This window comes from Lissotriton vulgaris, chromosome 6 (assembly GCF_964263255.1).
Source record: "Lissotriton vulgaris chromosome 6, aLisVul1.2, whole genome shotgun sequence".
In the NCBI taxonomy this organism is placed as follows: Eukaryota; Metazoa; Chordata; class Amphibia; order Caudata; family Salamandridae; genus Lissotriton; species Lissotriton vulgaris.
In genome coordinates, this window is record NC_141694.1 from 1,046,768,264 (window position 1) to 1,046,791,233 (window position 22,970).

The following is a 22,970-nucleotide window of genomic DNA, read 5'->3' on the forward strand; positions in this document are numbered from 1 at the left end:
CATAGCAAGAGGGGACCAAAGTTCCCCAGACAGGGATATGACCTTCCTGGTATCCCAAGAATGGAGCGAATTAGTGGCAGCATATAACGTTACGGAACCTACCAACAGTAACAGCGAAGAAAGCTCCCACCCGCCCACAGAGGGGACCAGAGACCCCGTTAACTCCTTTTGGGTAACCCTACTTAACACAATACAGCTACCATCAACGGCACTTCAGTACCAATCAGACAAGCTTGACCTCCAACTGACAGTCCTACAAAGGCTAGCCGAGGCCACTATGGGGATTGACAGAAAACTTGCTGACCTTAACGGCCTCATAAAAAGAGGACAAGATTCAGTTAAACTAATCCAAACTGAAGGAACTAACTGCATCTGCTCGTCAATCATCGATAAACTATCAACTCTACCCACGATGTTGGGCAACCTCTTGGTGGATATAAAAACAACTATCACAAAGCCTCCCCCAACAAACGACAGGCTTGATAAGACCGACACAGAATCAATTACAACAAAACTTCCATTAACAGAGGCCACGTCCGATACCCCTCCCAACAAAAGGGTATCAGGAAACAGCAAAGACCCACAAAAAACTATCGCGCAGTGGTGCCAGCCTCCAACCACCACAACTTTACCTGAAGAAACTCCCCAGAACATCCTCACAAGAGGACGAATCAAGCCACTGGAGAGCCCACCTAATGCCCGGGCCCGTCGAAAGCAAAAAAGAAAGGGCCGGAATAAGAAAACAGCAGAAGTGGACAGCAGAGAAGAGAACAGCCTTCTTATTACACCAAGGGACAAGGAGCTGCCAGGCGACCGTAAGCTCCAAAGGGAACTCACAAATTTATCACCATCACCTATAAATTCACTGTATACAAAGACGCCAACAGCAGTAGGAACAGGAACCCTTACACTCTCAAAAGAGGCGCCTAGCCTCCACTTAGAGCAGAACTCCGCCGGTCAAACATACAACCCAGCAACCAGAAACCCACTAGAACTGGAACAAAAAGGGCAACGGCTCTGCCAAGCAGCAACAACTCAACCAATCCTGGAAGCCAGCAAGCAGGCCCGAGAGGAGCCCAAATCAATCCGAACAGAAGTCACATCAAAAAATCTCAAAAAAAAATGCACCTGCGAAAAAACTGAGACCACTATTAGCGAAACAACAAAGAATCCCCGAACAACAAGTGTCGTCAATACAGAAAGCAGCCAGACGAAGGAGAAATCGGAGGGGTTGATTTCCAATTGCAGATCAACGGCTTTCCAAACCCAGCAGCCACCCGGGAACACCCATACCGAGCAACAAACGCACCAGCAAACACCGCCCCTCAGGGAAAAAGACTCTGATATAATCTTATTCATTCCTGAATTTATATCCAGAGGGAGAGTGGACACTTTAAACAGGGGCAACATTTTAAAGTTAATCAATTCAATAGACAAATTAAAAAACATAAAAACTTCTGATCTACTAACACTTGAATTCCAACCAGCCCCCCACCCACAAGGAAACGAAACAACAAAGACCACATGGACAATAAGTGAGGTAGCAAACTTAATCATGAACGAATTTCCTAGATTTTCACAGTGGGGAATCAAGCTCGAAGTAGGAAAAAGGCCAGCTTATCCTACTCTGCTCCTTGAAGAAAGTAAACAAGAACGCCCCCAACTGGCAAAATCAATACTGAAAGTAGCACTTAGCTACTCTCCAGGATTGGAAAAATATTCCTTGTTTTCTCACAACCCCAGCTCTCAGCAACCACCATCATTTAGCTTAACAATAACACGCACCATATCTGGAGGCGACACCAACTGACAAAAAGCGCCAGCCTTAATCCCCGACTCTGCGGCCCCCCTCACTAAAATCAAAATATGCAACTGGAATATCAATGGCCTTTCAGACAAACTGGAGGACCCTGACACATTAAACTACTTAAAATGTTTTGACCTGATCCTCCTCCAGGAAATTTGGAAATCAAACGATATTCCTTTACAAGGCTAGACAACCTTAACTCACCCGGCAACCAGAGGCTCTCAATATGGTCGAAGCTCGGGCGGACTGGCAATATTTGCCTCAATATCAACCATTGGCACAACGGTAGTAAAAAGTGTAAACATTACCCCACCAACCGAAATACAGTCTATATCGTTTTCAGTTAAAAACAACCAGGCCACTCAACAGCTTCAAGTCATAAACACATACATACATCCGAAGCACAAGAAATCTGGGTCAAGGGAACTTGTCAAAGAATTGACAAAGCTCATGGTCGAAGGGGATATGGAGAACATACTTGTGGCAGGAGACTTTAACCTCAACCTCTTCTGAGATAAAACTAAGGACGATATGACAAAGGAAATGGACACCATCTGGAAAATTCCAAGCCAATCCATCCCCTCCCGAAACAAACACACTAAAACCTCAACCCAGTTAGTAAAAGAACTTGAACAACTAAACCTAAGAGTGCTCCACGGACGTTTCATAGAGGACATCCCTCCAGCACCAACATATTTCTCATCAAGCACTTCTTCACACCTTGACTACATGCTTGTGTCACTTCCACTGTACGAGAAAATAAACTCGTTCAAGATAGGAGAAAATACCCAAAGCGACCATTTGCTGTTAGAAGCCAATCTTGGACTGACCTGCGTGAACGAAGCATTTGAAAGAAGATACATCGCCACAGAACATACAATTAACTACAGAAGAATAAGATGCAAGCCCACTGAGCCTGAGAAACTATCAACCAGCGCAAAAACAATCATACACCAGACATCCAGCTCAAACAATAACTCACTAGATGCCTGGGTAGACTTTGTAACGGAATTAGGAGCCAAACACGCTACAGAGATAAAAATTCAAAAAGGTAACGCCACCACCAGGTTCACACATGGCAAATTAACAACTGCAGAGACAAAAAATATAAAGCGAGAAATAAAAAAGACTCTCAAACAACTCCGAAAATACCCTAACATCGAGGACATTCAAAAGAAACTTCGCACACTAAAAGCACTGCTAAAAAAGAAGACCTGGGAAAGGAAAAGGCAACTGAATGAGGATCTCTGGATAAAAATCCTTCACAACTCCAAACAGAAGAACAGCTTCGGCTTTTGGAAGATCATTCATAGCCTCCAACAGCCAGGTCACGAAGGCATCAACTCCAACATATCCGAATCCGACTGGGCTACCTATTTATCAGCTCACTTCAATACAGCTGACCCAGCAACGGTCAAAACAACAGGGGGAGACAGGTCAGATGGAGCGCGCCAGAGCTCGGATAATTTCGGCACACTCAATCACAAAGAGAACCAAGCCCACAGGTGGAAACCAACCCAGGACCAAACCTCAATTGAAGCTAAAGGTCTACCACCAACATTCGACCCACCCGTAATTGGAGAAGGAAATTCATTCCTGGAAATACCAGACAGGTTAAGAAAACTAATCTCAAAGGGCAAACTCGAGGGGGCCCCCGGTCCTAACGGGATCCCGCCAATACTATATAAGCAAGACCCTGCCTTTTGGAGCAACATCCTGACACCAGTATTCCATGCAATATGGGAAACAGCAAAAACACCAACATCCTGGAGTGGCTCGATAATAAGCCCGATCTACAAAAAGGGTGCCAGGAACGACCCAAGTAGCTATCGTATTATAGCCTTAATCGACACAGAGGCAAAATATTACGCAGGCTTCATCTTGGAGGATTTAACATCTTGGGTAACAGCAAATAACATCATCCCAGCGACCCAAACCGGATTCCGCTGCGGCCAGGGCACCTCGACAAATATCATGGCGCTAACCCTTTTGTCCGACGCAGCAAAAGCTTCCAAGAGTCCCCTCTTTATGTGCTTCATTGACTACAGCGCTGCGTTCGACCATGTAGTTCGGCACAAACTATGGCGGAAGTTGGACAGATGGGGAATTCCAGGCCCACTCTTACAGCAGCTGGTAATGCTACATACCGACACTTGGGTCAGGATAAAACTGGGACCCGGTATGCACCTCTCGAGACAAATCAAGACCAGTAAAGGTCTGAAACAGGGCTGCGTCCTAGCCCCCATGTTGTTCAATCTCTTTCTTGCAGACCTCCCTGGCGAACTGGAGACAGTAAAATCCCATGCTCCTAGACTAGGCAACATCACGCTCTCAAACCTCCTCTATGCAGACGACCTAGTCCTCATCAGCCGGTCCCCTGTTGGTCTCCAACACCTTCTCGATAAAACCAATGCTTTCTCAAAAACGAATTCATTAACAATTAATTTAATTGAAACAAAAGTTATGACAATGAATTACCATGAAAAACAGAAACCTGCATGGTTCCTGGACGGACAGAGGCTAGAACAGGTAGCCTCTTATAAATATCTAGGCGTCATAATAGATGGCAATGGCTCCTTCAAACATCAACTAGAGGCCATACGTCGAAAGGGCACGACATTCCACCTATCGATAAAGCCTTTGCAGAAAGCACTCCCCGACCGGTCATTGGGCCCTCTCCTACAGGCACTAAGAGCTCGCTTACAGCCCATGCTCACCTACGGCAGCGAGTCCATGCGAGGCAAAGACGCAATAACATTAGACAAAACCATCAGCCAAGCATACAGGGCAATATTTCATCTCCCCACCAACTCATCGCCCGCACAAATCCGTCTCGAATTCGGCCTTCAGAAACAAGCGGTGGAGAGAAGAGGCGCATATATAAAAAGCTGGCGGAAAATCAGAGATGCCAATAACGGATCCCTAAACGCCCACCTCTGGACCGAACTGATCGGCAGAGATAACTCACCTGCAAGGACCTATTTAATGGAATCACTGAAGATCTTCGGACTAACAGCCCTATGGGAGTCGGCAACTGACCCTGGCACCTTCAAAAAAAATGGTGTCGAAAGTCACCAAGATGGTCTCATCAATTGAGGACAAAGCTACCTTAGCCAAGAGAGCGCACGGATGGGTCGTGTTGAAAGGTTACAGCGCACTAAAACCACAAGAGTACTTAACAACGGGCCTTACACAGAAGACAAAAAACAAGTTCCTTAACATGCGCCTGGGCAAAATTCCTATAGCCCCGCACCTTGCACCATGGACAAGGGAAAACCCTGCAAATCAATGCCGCCTTTGTCTTTCTGGGAAAGAGGACCTCATACACATTATCTGCATCTGCACAAACCTCCGGGACATAAGGCGCCCTCTGCTTCGGGCCCTATGGAACCAGAAGGGCATAAGGAGTTGCAGGCAAGCTGTGATGCTTAGTTTTAACCCCGAAGAAACTCAGCTAAATTGCAGAACAACAAAATATTTCGACATAGTGGCCACAAGACTAAATGAAAAATCCAGAGGGTGTAGTCAAAACATTAGCCAAACAATAACAAAGTAAACACCCCTGGCTATCTTCGCTTCTAAATCTGGAAGCATCATGGCCACGTAAACCCTACTGGTTCTTACGCAACCTAAGCTGAGACTTTTATGCTCTTAAACACTGGAGCCACGGCTCCCTTCTGTTTTAAAAGAAGTTATTGACTTTTAATATTTGTACGTTTTAAAATTGTGAGTTTTTATTAACTGTACAATAAATTTAAACCTTAAACCTATCTGAACCCCCTCCATTGACTTATATCCCCAAATTGAGCATGGCATCAATTGGTACCCCCTCCCGTCGCTGGGCAAATCCATGCACAGCAGCTGTTGACCTTGCCATAGCATTTGTTTGTACTTTCTGTTGTGATACCCATGAATCCCTCTTGTCAAACAGTACTCCTAAATAGGTAAAGTATGTCACCCTTGTCAGCTCTACGCCATCACAGTAAAAAGATTGTTTTTTTTTTGTTTCTGGCCCATAGTCATTGCATGTGATTTGGCTGTATTAACAACTAGGCCCTAAGATATCTTATAGGCCCCAAGGAATCCAGAAGCCTCTGGAGCCCTACAGCTGTACGGGCTAATAAAACGGTGTCGTCCACGTATAGGAGCACAGGAATAACCCTGTGCCCTACTCTCGGTATATCCAGACTGGCCGAATCTAAAACTTTACCTAAATTATTTGTGTATAAAGTAAAAAGTAATAGGGCTAAAATACATCCTTGGCGTGCACCTCTACCAGATTTAAAGTGCCTAGTGCATTTCCCTTCTTGGTTGACCCTCACCCTTGCAGAGAAATCCCTATGTAAGTCCGCCAAGAAGTGGACAAAATTTGGGTCTATGCCCATGTCTAGCATGATTGGCCAAAGCTTGGATCTATTTACCAGATCGAAAGCCGACGAAAGATCCATAAAAACCAGCTGTAGTGTCCCCGCTTTAGCTAATGTGTATTTGCCTGCTAAAACAATTTAAATGTAGGCACTGATCCAGAGTACCCCTTTCACAAACCATATTGAAGATTAGTTAAAACCTCATTCTCTTCTAGCCAATCCATTAACTTAGTTAAAATCACTTTCCCTAGAACTTTTACTGCAGAATCTATTCGTGATATTGGCCTATAACAGCGTGGGTCCCCTCTCTGACCTTTTTTAAAACCGGGATAATGGTAGACGATGACCAGGTTAGTGGGAAACCCTGACAACTAGCCACATTAAAATCATTTGTCAATATTTTTTCCCAAAAAGTTGGGTTTTGTTTATATAGGTCTACAGGGACGCCGTCTGGACCAGTGGCCTTCTTACTGGTTATTGCCATAATTGCCAATTCCACTTCACCTTCGTTAAAAACAGTTTTGGGGGAAACCCTACTGATATCTAAACTGACGGGTACGCCCAGGCTTGGGGTGGCCTCATATATGGCTTCAAAGTGAGAAAGCCATTGGGCTTCTGTGATATTGCATTCAATGGGAGCGTTCTCTATTCTGGAAAAAAAGGTTTGTTTACAATAGCCCAGAATCTGCAGCTATCTTTTAAAATTTCCACTGATAATAAAGCGTTCCAGACTTCTTCTCTAATTTCCTTTTTACGTGTGAACAGCGTAAGCTTATACTCCTTTCTTAACCTGGCTATACACTCTTTATCCCGTGGGACCATTTTCAGTTCAGCTAACAATTTTTGGTGAGCTTCAGAGCAATTGCTGTCAAACCATCTCTCCCCTATAGTTTTCCTAGATCTAGTTGGTAAAGAGAGGTCTGATGCTACCTGCGCACAGATACCTTCAAAGGCTGAGAGTACCTTCGACCCCTGTCTAGAATTATCAAGGCAGGTTTCGATCTCAACCCCAACCTTTATGCATAGGTCCATGGAAGAAGAGGTCCAGGATTACTTTGGCCCATTTTAGACTCCGTCCTTGATCAGATGTTTTCAAACCGATATCACCCCCTAACTTTCCCGATTTCTCCTTGAGGCCACACCCCCTGCAGGGTTATGATCACTAAAATGAGACCATTTGGGTTATAAAAAATTACTTGTGATTGGGAGATAAAAATTAAATCAATGATAGTATCTCGCCCTCACGCTTTAAAAGTGGGAATCCTCTCATCTATATCAATAAAACTCGGTACAATTTATCTACTGCAGCCAGGAGCTCCTCCAAACATTCCCCATACTGTGTGTGTTCAAAATGGGGAGTTGAGGAGTTCACTGGTCCTAAAAATCTTCTCTCTGGCAGTCCAGCACACAAACATGAATGTTAAAATCGCCCATAATCATAATTGAGTAATAAGTGGTTTGCTTTGATCGGTACTAGTCTAGATAACATTTCAATTTAACCAAACGTTCATTTATAAAGCTACTCTCGCCTGAATTACAAAAGTTAACAAACAACAGTTTCACTGAATTATGAGCAGTAAATTCTATTGCTAAACAGTTGTGTGACCCCACATCCACCCTCCTATGAGCCCCTGATAATTTAAGTGAGAATAGCATTAAGAGGCCCCCTTTTGCTCTGCCTGACTGGGAAGGTTGTGCTTGAACGCTATATGATTTAAACCCATCCACCCAGAAGTTGTTATCTGTATCTCAGGTCTCCTGTAAACTGACTGTATCGTAGAATTTTAACAAATTAAGCCACCTGGGATCCTTTTTTATGCTTCTTAACCCCGCAATATTCCAACTAATGATTTTGCAGTCGAGAGTATCACTCTTATCTGATCCCTGCCCTTTGCCATGATCACAGGTGTAGCTCGGTTGACACAAGGACGGCTCCAGTCAATTGTTTTCGTCTAAGAAGGATAATGGGAGGAATCTATTTGACAAGTTAAGCTATTTCCTTCATCAGTCCTATCAGGACTCAAGGTTGGCGGCTTTGGGCGCTAGCTGTACTTCAATTTGACATGGCGGGCGGATCTTCTCTCTATGGTTTAAGCAGGAGGTAGGATGGCCTCGTCCATCCGTTAAGGGTTGAAGCCCAGGAGAAGTTCCACCCGACGGTTGACCCCTTTGGGTGGTGGGTAAAAAAAGCCCAGTGGCAGAGCCTTGATGACCCCCTGACCCTCATTTGGGCCATCTCTAAATAACTGCCCGCTAAATAACTGCCCGCTATATCTGCACTGTCAGTCAACGACAATGCAGTCACCTTCAACTGTTTAGGTCCATGGCCCACTCACCCAACTCGTCTGGCCATTATGATATGTGAAGAAACCTTGAGCCTGCTATCGGAATATTGGTCACTCCAATGTTTCGTTTTGCGTAGCAACTCCATAGTGGATTCGAACTCTGCTCTTTCAGTGGGGGAACCCCTGTAAGTATAGCGACTAGGGGAGTTGCTTCTGGGGACAGATGAAGTCTGCTACTATTATTAGCCCCTTGACTACCAGGGCTCCATCTCTGGACCTGAGTCTTTTGAGGTGGCAGAAGACTTGAGGTGATCTCAGTATGGCAAAAAGTAGAATCCCGTCTGCCTCCCTAATGATGCATCTAAATTGGTTCTGAAGGTGGTCTCAGGCCTTTTTTTAATGGTATTTGATTAACTGGGCCCTCTTCCCTATCGTCAACTTTGGGCCGGGCTTGTACCCGGGGGAGGGTGTTATCGTAAGAGTTTTTACAAACTTTTTTTAAGCCCCCTAGCTGGGTCTGAAGGTAATCCCCTATGCAGAAGAGTTCAATAAGGCACAATGTTCGAAAAAATGTTCACCAGCCTTGATTTAAAAAATTCTGCCATCACTTTCCGAACAGCAGACTGAACACTTGAGTCTAAGTCTCTGGACGGACCATAGGTCAAATCAGAAGATATGTGGCAGGATGTACTTGTTCTTTTTTTTTTTCCCCTTCTTTTTCCCTGGAAAAATCAAATGGGCCTTCTGCAGGGATACATCCTCTCTGAGAGTCTTGTTGATCGCCTCTCCCTCGGTGCCCCTTGCCAGTCTATCAATATGTAGGGTGCCTTTCTCCCCTGTTATCAGCACTCTCTGCTCAATGGGGACTGGATTTTTGGGGTGGCTATCTGGTCCAGTTGTGCTTCCAGGGGGTCAGAACTTAGTCCCAGCACAACCTCCACATTTTGGATTTTCTTATTCAGGGCCCCCACCACAGAGGTCAGATAAGACATAATGGAAGCTGAGTTCCTAGGCACCTTCACTCTTGCTCTCCCCTAATCCTGGCTACATGGTTGTTTACGCTTAGCCATTGTTGCTGATGGATAAGTTTTATGTTAAGGGGGTGTCCCAGGCCAGCCTCCTCCTGGCTCTGAGGGGCGCAGACGAGCCCGCCCTTGACACAGGCTTAACCCGGGCACGGCCTTGGCACACCTGTGCGCATCCAGCACTGTTGGAGCCCTGGACTGCTCTTATGCGCCTCCTGACGTCCCAATGCGGCGCCTGCAGCGGTGCTGGATGGGGGTTGTGGTTTCCCCACGTAAAGTGCCAAGTGCTCCGGTCACAGAATCGGGCTAGCCACTGCTTTTGGAGGTTACTGCTATACAGTCTATGCAAAGCATGTCTATCCACAGCACACAGGCCTCAAGCGGATTATGTTACTTACCCTGTAAGCATCTGTTCTGGGCATGTAGAGCTGTAGATTCATATGCGCCCTCCCTCCTCCCCGGACACCTATGGTCGTTGCAGTTATCATTACTATTATTCATATTATACACACATGGACATCTCTATACTATACTCATTTACTCCATTCTCACCCTCTTGTGGGAAAACAATCTTAACAGTGGAGTCGATGCCCATGTGTACTATCACCGAAAGGAGGAGTCACCTTACATTGTGACTGGAAAAGACATAGTTGAAGAAAAACAACTTCCAAACATCTCGACTCAACACTAGTTGGCAGGAGTATGCAAAGCATGGGAATCTACAGCTCTATATGCCAAGAACAGATGCCTACAGGGTAAGTAGCAAAATCCTTATAGCTACCCAACTCATGCATACTAATTTTATTGACATCAGAAGGATGAAGGTAGCATCCTTGTTGATAACTTTGTGGAGTGCTGTGCTGATCTCGTTACGTATTTACCTTCTCTTGACATGACTATAAATTGAATCGTGAATATGAACCATCTCGAACGTAGAGATTAACATTGTAGCGGTAGAAATATGGAACTGGTTTTGTCTAAATAATATTTTGAAGCCTGTGGCACAAAATCTGATAGCTTGAGATACAGCAGCTGGAGAACGGGTATGGAATCAGTTGACAACTAAAATTTGGATGTGGATGAAGCTTCTGCATGACACTTGGTGTAGAATAAAATTCAAGTTGCTATATCATGACTGGGAAATAGAATATTTTTGTATGCCTAATAATTACGCCTTTTTTCTCTTCATTTAAAAGGGCTGGATTAGTGATATTGGCTGCAGCATGGCATCCTGGTGACAGTCCCTGTGTATCTTACTACACCTTGATAACCGTACAGGACGAAGGTTATAACATGTCTGATGAAATTACGGTTGAAGTTACTCAATATAACCCTACCTTTCAGGTATGCATGCACAGGGCATCTAACAAGGAACCATAATATTGATTGATTCTACAGCCCTCTTTCTATGTGCTCAATCTTGATATCAAAATGTGTGACATAATACTCGCTGATAGGTTATTGACAGTGGTTCTGAGACTAATATAGTGATCATTCTGGATGCTTACGAGAGAAACACTTTGGTGAATTTTAAGAGGCACCCACATGTATTAGGTATGCAGTCCTAATATCGATTTTTTTTTTTGATCAACCTACACTAATAACGAGTTTTAAATATCGTAGGGACAGAATATCGAAGTCAAGAATATCGTTGGCCAGTATATCGACCTTAAGTTAAGTAATATCTTTTTTTATATCGAAGTAAGTAATATCTAAGTAATTAATATCATTAGCAAAAATATTGTTGTTAATAATATCAATATTTATATTAGTGTTATGTATTTTTGTACATATTTTATGTGTTTAACATTTTCTGTAATGTTTTTTAAATTATTTTCAAATATATGTATTAAATGTTTAGAAATTAGTCATTTTTTTAAAATTAAATTTTGCATTTTAGTTTCGGAGCGGGTTGTGGGTTTATAGGGGAATAGATTACTTTTTAATTCAATTAAATATAATTACGTTATTATTAATTTGTGATTTTTGTTAATTTAGGGCTAATTAATTAATTGGTAATTCATTTTCACTAATTTATTAATTGATATTAAATGTGTTATTTTTTGTTTAGCTGGTTGTGTTTATAGGGGAATAGGGTGGGAAGTAATTTAATGTTTTTTTGTTTTTTTTGATAATCAACTTTATGAAAATTTGATCAAACCACAAATTCATATTAGCATCACAATCAAGCATAGTATAATATTTTACAGTCACGTATGAAACCACAGAGGCTTGCAAATCAATTTGCAGGGTAAAATCATACATAGAGTGATCCTGAAGCATAGAAGACATGCACCCACCCCTCAAGACAACAAGTTGAACCATTTGCGCCATATCTTTCCGAAGAGTTCGGGGCAGCTCCTGTGCCCAACACCAATCCACCCCCGTACAGTTGGGGGCTTGGCCTGGGACCATAGTGCCGCTATATCTCGCTTCGCCACCGCTGTCCCAAGGAAACGCTTGTTGGCCTGAGAGCCATCCAGGCCATCAAACACGCCTAGAATCAGGCGCAATGGGTCATGGGGATTGGTCCACCCAATGGTCTGTGAGATCTCCAATTCCACACCCGCCCAGAATGGAGCAAGGACAGGGCACTGCCAGACCATATGATAGAAATCTGCGGGGACATGGTTGAAACACGTGCAGGTCGGGGAAGGGCACAGCTGGGCTTTATATAAGTTCGCCAGGGTAAGGTAAGCCACAATTAAGTGATAGAGTTGGACTAAACTGAGGTAGTCAGGGTCTTGAGGACCATGAGGGCGTCCCTCCAATCCGCTTCCTCCAAGGGGCCCAACCAACCTTCCCAACGGGCTTGCAGCTCGTCTAAGGTTACGGGGCTATTGTTCACAAGGGAACGATATATCCGGGAAACCCCCCACATCATCACCTGGGCTTCAAGGGGGCTAAACTCGGGAAGGGAGGTGGGGGAAGAGAGGTGCACCCCCAGGTCATGCCTAAGCTGCAGATATTTGTAAAATTGGGAAAAGTGGAGGGAGTAGCGCTGCTGCAGGTCAGCAAAGGTTCTGATGTAGTCCCCTACCCAAACGTCCCCAAGAAGCGAGATGCCTGTGTGGTCCCACCGTTGGAAGTCCCGGAGGGATGAGGTCTCCTGCAGCCAAGTGCCACCACAGGGGCGTCTGTCTGGTAAGTTTCTGATCCCACCTCGTGTGCCGCAAAGCAGTACGCCGAGCCAGGAGAACGATCGAGTGATGGGGGGGTAGGTCCCGTGGTACGGAGGTTCCGTGTAAATTGGCCTGAAGCTGCGGAAAGTCCATCGCCTGGAGTTCCACCTGGTACACCGGGTTGGACCAGCCGCCTGTGAACCAATCATGGACCACAATAAGTTTAATGGCTAGATAGTAGCGATGGAGGTTGGTGACTCCCATACCCCTGTCATAAGAAGGTATGCGGCAGTGCGCCAGGGACATCCGCAATCTCTTGTGCCCCCCCCCCCCCCCCATAAAAAACGAGTGAAAAAACTGTCAAACTCCCGAAACCAGCTTGCCGGGAGGTGAAAGGAAAGATTCTGCAGAATATACAAGAACCGGCGGAGAACCATCATTTTAAAAAGGACACGTCTACCCAGGGGGTTAAGAGGAACAGACTTCCATTTTTTAGGATCCGCCTTGGCCTTGGTGAGTAGGGGTGTAATGTTCAGGGCCCACTCGAGCTCTGGAAGCAGGGCAACCCAGATCCCCAGGTACTTGAAAGATTGTCTGCGCAAGGTGATGGTTGTCTGCCAATCAAAACAGGCACGGGACGGGTGGTGGGGAACCAGAGTGGACTTTGCCGGGTTGAGCCGAAGGCCCAAGACCCATTTGAAAGCGGAGAGGACCTCCAAGCAGCGTGGGCCAGAAGTCTCGGGGTCCGCCAGGAAAAGGAGGACGTCGTCGGCGTATAGGGTGATCTTATTGACCCTCCATGGGTCCCATGCCCATCCCGGATGCAGGGATCTTGGCTTATAAGGGAGGCCAGGGGCTTCATCGCTAGCGCAAATAAAAGCAGCGAGAGCGGACAACCCTGGCGAGTTCCCCTCCGGATAGGAAACGCCCCAGACAGCACACCGTTGACTAGGACCCTTGCTTTAGGGCAAGAGTACAGAACGTAAATGAGGCGCCGGAAAGGCAGGCCAAGCCCCATCACCTCCAGCTCCTCATCCAAATAGGTCCAGTCCACCGTATCAAAGGCTTTTTCAAAATCAATGAAAAGCAATGCCAAATACGGAGTGAGGCGGTGGCGATGTGCAAGTGCGAGGTGGAGACGGCAAATACAGTGCCGAGTACCCCGGGAAGGCATGAAACCGCATTGGTACAGATGACCAAATCCGTAAGAGAGGACGGAGGCGTTGGGCTAAAACAGTAGCGAAGATTTTCACCTCGGTGTTGATGAGGGAAATTGGGGATAGTCCGCACAAGCAACGGAGGGCGGCTGTGTCTTCGGGAGCACCATAATAGTGGCCACATCCGTTTCGGGGGGAAAGGACCTTGTCTCCACCACGTGGCGAAGCATTTCCATCAAGTTCAGGACCAGCAACTCGCGATAGGTCGCATAAAATTCTTGCAGATAGCCATCTGGTCCCATTGTCTTCCCTGACTGCAAGTGAGATATGGCCGCATTAATTTCCTCCGGAGTGCGCAGGAAATCCAGAGTCTCAGAGATTGTTTGGGAAAGACAGGGCAGATGGGTCCCTGTCTCTGACAACAGAGCAGTCAGGGAGGCCTCGGGGGTCGGCCCGTATAGAGATTGGCATAGTACTCCGCAAAGGCTTGGGCGATAGCCCGAGAGGTACAATGATGGATACCATTCCTGTCGCAGACCTCTGGAATGATGCGAGTGGACTTGGGTTATTAAATTAGGTTATGGAGTAATTTGCTGTTTTTATCTCCTGAGCCACCGAAGAGCGCCAGAGCATTTTAGCGGCTTCCAGGGAGATCTGGCAGATCTCTTCCCGAAGTAGTGCGAGCAGAATCAACATCCCCAGCAGACCCCTGAGTTGATTCCAGCCGGGCAGCGTGAGCCTTCAACTGTGCAAGGCGGGCGACCTGAGCCGTGAGCTTTGCGTGGACTTAGCCTCTAGCTACACCCCTTATGGTGGCCTTGCCGGCCTCCCACATAGTGCCCGGCGAGAGGACTGACCCTGTATTGAACATGAAGTATTACTTCAGTTCCCGTCCGAGCGATTCAACAAATTCCTCGTCTTGCAAAAACCAGGCGTTCATCCTCCAAATCGTATGAATGCCATTGGGGGCGTTACCAAGCCGGAGGGAGACAGGAGAGTGATCCGAAATGCCCCTGGGCAAACTAGTGGCCCGGACACCCAACGAACAATCAAGGGCAGGCATTAGGAGCAGGTCAATATGCAAATGTGTGGTGGGCCGCGGAAGTGTGGGTGTATTGTTCCCACCAGGGATTCCATACCCTCGACGCATCGCAGAGACCCAGGGCGGAGGACCAATTAGAAAGGCGCTTAGCAGAGGCAAGGCGGGACGCAGAGGGAGTGCCTGTCGCGTCACGGGAGGGGTGCATAACAGCATTAAAGTCACCTCCGATAACCATCAGGCCCTGGGGAAGGGTGGAGACTAGGAGCGCGAGTCGCCGAAGGGTAGCGGGCGCGGCGGCAGGGGGAATGCAAATAGACACAAGACTAAGAGGATGCCCCTCGATCTTGCCAACCAGGGCCACAAAGCGGCCTTGCATGTCCGTCAAAACCTGGGACAAAGAAAAGGGGAGACCCTTCCAGAGCAGTATGGCCACCCCCCGGGAACTCAGTGTAAAACCTGAGTGCCAGACCCTGTCAAACCCATAACGGGCAAGAAAAGAGCATTGAGTGCCTAAAAGATGCGTTTCCTGCAGAAAGAGGATGTCTGGTGCGTGGCGTTGGGCGCTGCGGAGGACTGCAGTGCGCTTTATATGGTATAGCAGGCTGTTGACGTTCCACAACATAATGTGGAGGGGTCTATGTAAGGTAGACATCATCCTGACGGGTATTTTGTGTGGGAAGCTAATACAGGTATACCTGGTTCCCCGGGGCGGGGGCCTCCCCCGGGCACTGGGATTCATTTGGTGAGGTGTGCTAATCGGAGAGGACTAGAAATGAGATTGATTCTTCATTTAGGCAGAAGCAAAGCTCGAAAATAGGAGCAAGGCGAATATTTATCCCGAGACCCTACATTGGTGCAGAGTGGCCTACTCATAAGTGGTAGAGAAAGCGGCCAGTTGATTTCTTTGAGGCACGTTATTATTTACAAGGATTCACCACTACGTTAGCCTCAGAACGACTTTGTGTCCTACAAGCCAAAGATATCTCAGTGGGCTGAAACGCGTCGACATTTAGAAGAAGACACCAGCTAAAATAACTTATGTTGTGTAAATAAAACCAATAGGGAGTTTAGAAACTAAGAGAGGTTGAAAGAATATAGACCGTTTTGACTCTTTATTTTAGTTCTGGTAGATCATGATTTAGAGGAATGCTTGGCTTTATATGTATAAAGCATCCTCTTTTGAAAAATTTGGGCTACAATATTTGAGAAGGATCAAATAATGTCAATGTATTAATGTATGTATATTGTGTTTATATATATATGTGTAAAAAGTGATGTGTGTATATATATATATATATATATATATATGTTTGTTTTTGTATCCAAATATGGGTGTAAAAATACCCTACGCTGAATTTTTCTAATTGACGTATAAAATAAAAAAGCAGTTAGAAGTTTGTGTTTTGGTTTGGGTACTGGAGGTTCGTAAAAACATGATTTAGAACTCATTTTGTGCGGGTGATACATTTCACATATGAGGAGAGAATTTAGTTCTCTCATCTATTGAAATAGATTGTGCTAATTTTGCCCTAGGCATCATTTTTCTTGTATATTGTCGCCATGTCATCAGCGGTGGTGCCTGTACATTGATTGATGCCAATTAAAACAAAAAACAGCGGCCCGTAGGCGGCCAAAAACAAAAAACCATCGGGAGACAACGGTCTGTCCACCCTCCCCCAACACCCCCCACCCTACACTTTTGAACGTGAAGCATCGGTCGCCCTGAAAGGAAACAACAACAAACCAGCAACACAGCTGAATCGGAGTGCTAATCTAAAACAGTTACCAAAACATGAGCGTGGCAGAGATGGACCCCTCCATGTATGCAGATGAGAGAATCGTTAATAGCTAAAGAAAAGAAAAACAATTAAACATTAAGGCCAAGGCCAATAATGAAGTCAAAGTAGACAGGTAATACTAGTGGTAAAGCTTGGTCTAGTGGTGGTGGATCCCCCACATGTGTTCGGACTTGGGACGGGAGGCACCACTATAATGGTTGCTAATGGAACAGTTTACGAATGTCAGACAAACGGCCCCTTGAGTCAGGAATGGCCTGGCGCAGAGCCCCAGAGGGTTTCAGGGTGCAATTCATATCGATCCGGGAGCCAGTTGAGTTGGGAGATGCAGATCTTCTAGGCGATGCATGAGGAAGGGACAGTTGAGGCACACCCTCTGGTGAGCGGGAGGCTGATCCCCGGCGATCACCCTTCTTGCGGTACCTATTGCGGCGCCTCTGGGACTAAGGTAGGGGCGGTTGAGGTTGCTTAGGCTACCGCTGAGCGGGGGAGGAAGTCCAGGAGTCCCGGAGGGGGGCGTTCCTCAGTGTGCCAGATCCATGCCGCCTGGGGACTATTGAAGAAAAGCGCCTTGTCCTGAAAGATGACTCGAAGTCGGGCTGGAAAGAGAAGGCCATAGTGAAGTCCCAAGTTACGGGGTTTCTGCTTAACTTCATCATAAGTGCGGCGCTGGGCCTGCACCTCCCTGGTATAGTCTGGGGAGACCATAATCTTGCTGTTCTAGAAAGCCAGGGGGCCTGTGTCCGAGCCTCCCTAGGATGGCATCCCTGTCCCTGAAATTGAGGATCTGCAGGATAATGGGCCGGGCAGGTGAACAGTGGAGTTCCGAGGTCTGAGTCTGGAGGCGGGCCACCTGAGTCTTGAGATGGCCTATATCATCCTCAGCTGTGGAGAGGCGAGATTCCGCCTCCGAGATCTGGGCCGTAGCGTTTCGCAGGTCTGCCGAATAAGGGCCATGTCAACCCTTACCTCTCCGATCTTATTCTCCATCGAGGCCTGCGATGCGCCAATTGCTTGGATGATGGTGGATAGATCCCCCCCCCCCCCAGCAGGAGCTGGAGTGTCGGCCCTCCCCCTCTAACCCCCCTCCCGGAATCCTGTCCGCTCGTGGTATATTTGTCCATCGTAGTTTGGATTTGAGAGGCCGGGGTCTGCAGGGCGCGGGTCCTGCCCATCGCCATCTAAGGTGGGGACCAGCAGTCGCTCGGGCAGGGGAGGCAGTCAACCACCAGAGAGGAGGAGGGGGCCCCGGCACCTAGGCTGGCGATACTCAGGCCCGGGCGCCTAGGCCAGCCCCCTCAGGTCTCCGTCCACCTCCGGAGAGCGACAGCAGAGAGCGAGGACTAGCGCCCTGGTGAAGGAGAAGCGTCAGGCGGCCAACAATGAAGGGGGCCCAGGGAGGTGAACTACCAGTTCGTATCTCGGCGGGCGAGAGGTAACGCCAAGCAGTCGGTCTGCTGCAATCAGCGACGGGGCCAGCGATGGCAAAGAGGAACCGCTAGGGCGCAGAAGGGCTCAGGCGAACAAGGCAGTGGCAGAGGATAAAGGGCCAGGCAGCACGCCACCATCTACCGATGGCAGTCGGAGATGAGACCGCAGGAGCCAGCAGCTGTGGCCCTGGGGTTGAGGGGGGCCAACCCCACGATAACTAGCTCTCCCCGGTGGCCTGGCCAGATAATGTAGAGAGCCAATGCCCCCTACTTGGCTACCTGACCTAGGTAGCCAAGACCAGAGAGTCTTGAGCGAGTGTCTAGGAGGGGCGACGACGTCCACAGGGGGTCCGGGGGCGCCAAACAAAACAGTGAGGGAGGGGGGCCACAGCAACCACAGCGCCCCTGGCACCACCCCCGCGGCCCCAGCCGGTCACCGGTGCCCATCGCACTCACGAGAGGCCCGCCCACAAGGCTGACAGGATTTCACCCTCTCACCGAGGGCCAGCAGTCTGCGGGGGCCAAGACCAGGCCACAGTGCCACCGCGATGTAGAGCCGGCAGGAGGGCACAGGCCAAGTCAAGGCAGGAGGCTCATAGCACCAAGCGCGTGGAGCCCTGGTTGATCGTCAGTGGTCCCAGCAGTTAGATTGAAGGGCATCGGCGCCCGTGTCCAGGGAGGCCAGCCAAGCCTCCAGCTCCATCCCACGTAAGGGCCGGGAGGACCCAAATCTCAGGAAGCAGGAAGCAGGAAGGCCCTGACTCGCTTTGTCGCTGCCCGACAGAGGCAGCCGATCCCAGGCAAGGCGGGCAGACAGGGCAGATCAGCGAAGGCCAGAAGGGTCTACAGCCACCTCGGGTAGCCCCCAGTGGTGCGGGATCCGCAGCGGCCCCGGACAGGCCCAGCCGATCAGAGCACCGGCATCAGACTGCAGGCTGCCGCCAGCCCAGGCAAACCCCCGCCCCCACCGGTCAGGCGGTCCAAGGAGGCCGGGCCCGCAGGAGGAAATGAGGCAGGCCTTGGCCCACACGACACCCCAAGTCCTCGCCCGATAGTGGCAGCCGAGCCCAGCAGCGCACCCAGACACCGCACAGCCACCTCCAGCAACCAGCCGAATCACTTCGGAGACACCAGGCAGTCCAGAGACCATCTCACCCACAAGGCAGGCAGGCCTCACCGCGCGGCCACGCTCTTTCTCCGCAGGGAATCCAAGGCGCGTCTCCGCACGAGGCAGCACCGGAGAGCAGGTAAGCACAGCCGCCCCCTTATTTGGCAAGCAGGGGGCTCGGGGGACGGATCACCAAGGTCCCGGGTGCAGGCTTAGAGATGGGCCGCCATGTTGCAGAGCTCGGCCCCGGGTAAGTGGGAGGTCAAACCAGGGCGGCAGAGCTCAGATTCCCTCAAGAACGGGATCTGAGGACAGCCACAAGGACGGGGAACCTCCGCAGATAATGTGAGGGGCCGATTGTAGCTACTAACGGGAGGATGTAAGGTGGATGAAGGAGGGGGTCCGGAGCACTCTCAAAGTGCGACCGCTATCTTGACGCCTCAGGCCATGCCCCCAATTTAATGTCATTTAAGTAAATATTTATTTAATTTTATTGGTATTTATTATTACTAATTTTATTAATTATTAATTTATTTAAAAAAAAAATCAAATAATAAGTATGTTTATTTAACCCCTATGCTATTCCACATTTTCCACACTGTTACACTCATTGGAGTTGGAATAGTAATTTTAACCCTAACGTTATCCAACACTTTCCCTACTGTTGCACTCCTGGAATAGGGATAGTATTTTTTACCCCTACGCTATCCAACACTTTCCCCACTGTTGCACTCACTGGAGGTGGAATAGTAATGTTAACCCCTATGCTATCCAACACTTTCCTTACTGTTGCATTCACAGGAGTGGGAATAGTAATTTTGACCCCTACGCTATCCAACACTTTCCCTACTGTTGCACTGGTTGGAGTTGGAATAGTAATTTTTTCCTTCCGCTATCTAATAATTTTTGTATTATTTTAGTTAGCGTAGTATGTCATTATGCTTTGAAATATTGAAAAATAATTGTATTTTTTTAAATGTGTTATATATAATTATTTAACTTTTATTACTTTTATTGTTTTATGTGTAGAGATGTATTTGTAATTTTTAAGATATTTTTTAACAATTTAGAAGTTAATACAATTATTATTATAAAATATTAAGTATATATATATATATATATTATATGTATGTTGAATTTATTTTTACATTATCTGTATTAGTTATAATCTTTAAACATTTTAAAATATTTTAACTGTTTATTTTAATTATATGTATTTACTTTAGTTTACATTATTTTTGTAGCTTTAAAAAAAACAATATTTTTAACAACAATATTTTTCACACAATATTACTTTTTCGATATTTTTGTACTTACCATAATGTAGATAGGATGTCAATATTCTTGACTTCGGTGTTTTTGCGTCGATATTTCTGTAGGTCGAATTTCTGTCTGTCGATATTCAGTCACAGAATCCATGTATTATCTACTATAACACAAGAGCCTGATGAATACACGTACTCCTTAATGCCTAAAGGTGTTCATCTGTGTACTCTGGGATTGTGTTTTCAAATTGTTGGAGCACTTGATCTTCAGCTACATGCTCACACTGATCTATGTTTCGTTACTGGAAAGAATCCAAATTCATTTTTTCTCAATGAAAGTGCATGTTGCGAGGCATACTTTTCAAGGATGGTCACTTTTACCAAATTTTTGCAATTGCCAAATAGCCACTCACCTGTTAATGCTCGCAGATTTACTTTAGCAAATGTTACATGTTCTTACTCTTCAGTGACTACTGTCCGCTCAGTAAAACATTAAAGAATATTGGTCCCATATATGAGAAGAGAGGTTCAGCCTTATATTGGTCCACAAGATATAACTGGGAGATTGCGGTTTTGTACCTATGGAGCATGACCTGCTGCCAGCAAACTAATCTACTGCTGTAACTGAAAGAAACATGTTTGTAGCAGATAATGAAGTGGATCACATACTTTGCACACTCCTGCCATTTATCAGTGTGCATAGAAGTTGCGAGTTGTTTTTCTTCGAAGTATACATTTGATTTTGAAGTAAGTAATGATCCTCCCAGAAACCCACAATGTACCAGGACAAAGATTCCGCCTTGGTTTGTTTTTTTCCGCTGTCTGGTTCTGATGTACTTCTTGAGCTCTTGTACTGTCGAGCTGCAGTCATTAGGTGTTAGACTACAATGACTGGATTTGCAGTGTACAAACATAACAAGATTCCCCCATGGTCTAGTCTTAGTCTCTTTTATGGCATTGCTCTCAAAGTTTAGCAATCAACCTTCCGTTTAGTACAGGAAACGACAATGTCTTTTCTTTCATTAGATATCTTTTATTTCTTTTTTCGGATGAATTTATCAAAATTATTTAAAACAATTTTTTTCTCATTTTAAGTCCTTTTTTTTTTTTTTTTTTTTCCAGAAAAAAATTGTTTTAAATAATTTTGATAAATTCATCCGAAAAAAGAAATAAAAGATATCTAATGAAAGAAAAGACATTGTCGTTTCCTGTACTAAACGGAAGGTTGATTGCTAAACTTTGAGAGCAATGCCATAAAAGAGACTAAGACTAGACCATGGGGGAATCTTGTTATGTTTGTATATACGTGTAGTCCTCTCTTTTCCCTGGTCATAGAAGTAATTGTAGAGGGGGTCACAAATTTCATGCCAATGGATTTGCAGTTTACAGCACCAAATTATTATTATTATTATTAGCGGGTTTATAAAGCGCTGGAATCGACTCCACAAGGGAGTATCTCTGCGCTGTGGAGCTATCAAATGAACCGCTACAGCTGATGGATCCTTGAATTTTACTGGGACCAGAGAATTCCTCTCACCTCTAGGTTGTATGAGAATAACTTTTCGAGGTGGTGGGAGGTTATGGAGTATATTCCATTTCAATTTTGTCCCAAATGCAACTCTACGTTCCTGTGGTCAGACCATCACCAGGCTTGCACACTCTTTGATTGCCTCAGGATCAGAAGGAGTTGAGCTGTTTTACCTGCCATTCCTTCAAACATAAAGGCTATTCGCTACAGAGCATCAGTTTGGTGCCTTATATGGGGCAGCGTAAGGACCTTGCTGGGTCATTACCACAGTTCGAACCTGAACACATTAATGGAGCATATGTGAAAGAAAAAAGGCCAGTGAGCAGTTCCACTGGTTTCAACAGATCAGAGACCTGAAATGCTCTCCTCAGAGAAATCCAGTTATGGGGAAGAACATTCTTCAGGGGCCCCAGTCAAAGTTACTGCTGAGGGCACTTGCTACATGAAACACACAAACACCTCATACACCAGTGTTGAGTATAGGCTTAGCACTGCTCCAAAAAGAGTCAGGCTTCCTTCCCAGAGACAGTGGCAAAGAGGTCTTGGTACTCGACTTCAGCAGTCTGTTTCAGTCCCTGCCCCCACAAAGCCTGCTTGGCACAGAGCCCATTTCGGCTTCAGTGAAGCCTCTAGCACAGAGCTATGAAACATAAAGCCTAGCCATGCCTTGTTGACCCCAGGGTCTCAAGCCCTCCCTCTCTATGCCAAAGTTGACAATGATATTACTAGAAACAGCTGTCCCTATTATGGACGGTATTAGGGTATAACCACAAACCTGTAATCAGCGTTGGGTGTACTGTTGTTCCAATGGACCTTACTTCGTTTCTTTACTTACTCGATAAACATAAACGAACATACAATAACATAAAGTGAGCAACAAGTGAAGGGGTTCTTGAAATCAAAAAGATTAGCTGACCTCAGGCATATAGTGGTAAGGTGAATTTTCAGTGATAAAAATACAGTAGTCCTGATAGAAAAAACATCTTGTACTCCACAACAATCAAGAATTACTAGTCCGAGTTAAAATGTTGTTGTCAA

The 22,970-nt window shown here is 46.4% G+C and overlaps 1 protein-coding gene across 1 annotated transcript in view; it reads left to right on the plus strand.

Annotated features, from left to right (window-relative positions):
* Positions 1-22,970, plus strand: part of NUP133 (nucleoporin 133) — a 1,523,409-nt gene that overhangs the window by 387,025 nt on the left and 1,113,414 nt on the right. Inside the window, exon 9 of the mRNA XM_086927107.1 lies at positions 10,681-10,828. Coding sequence (XP_086783233.1) covers positions 10,681-10,828 — 148 coding nt within the window. The remainder of the gene's footprint in view (positions 1-10,680; positions 10,829-22,970) is intronic.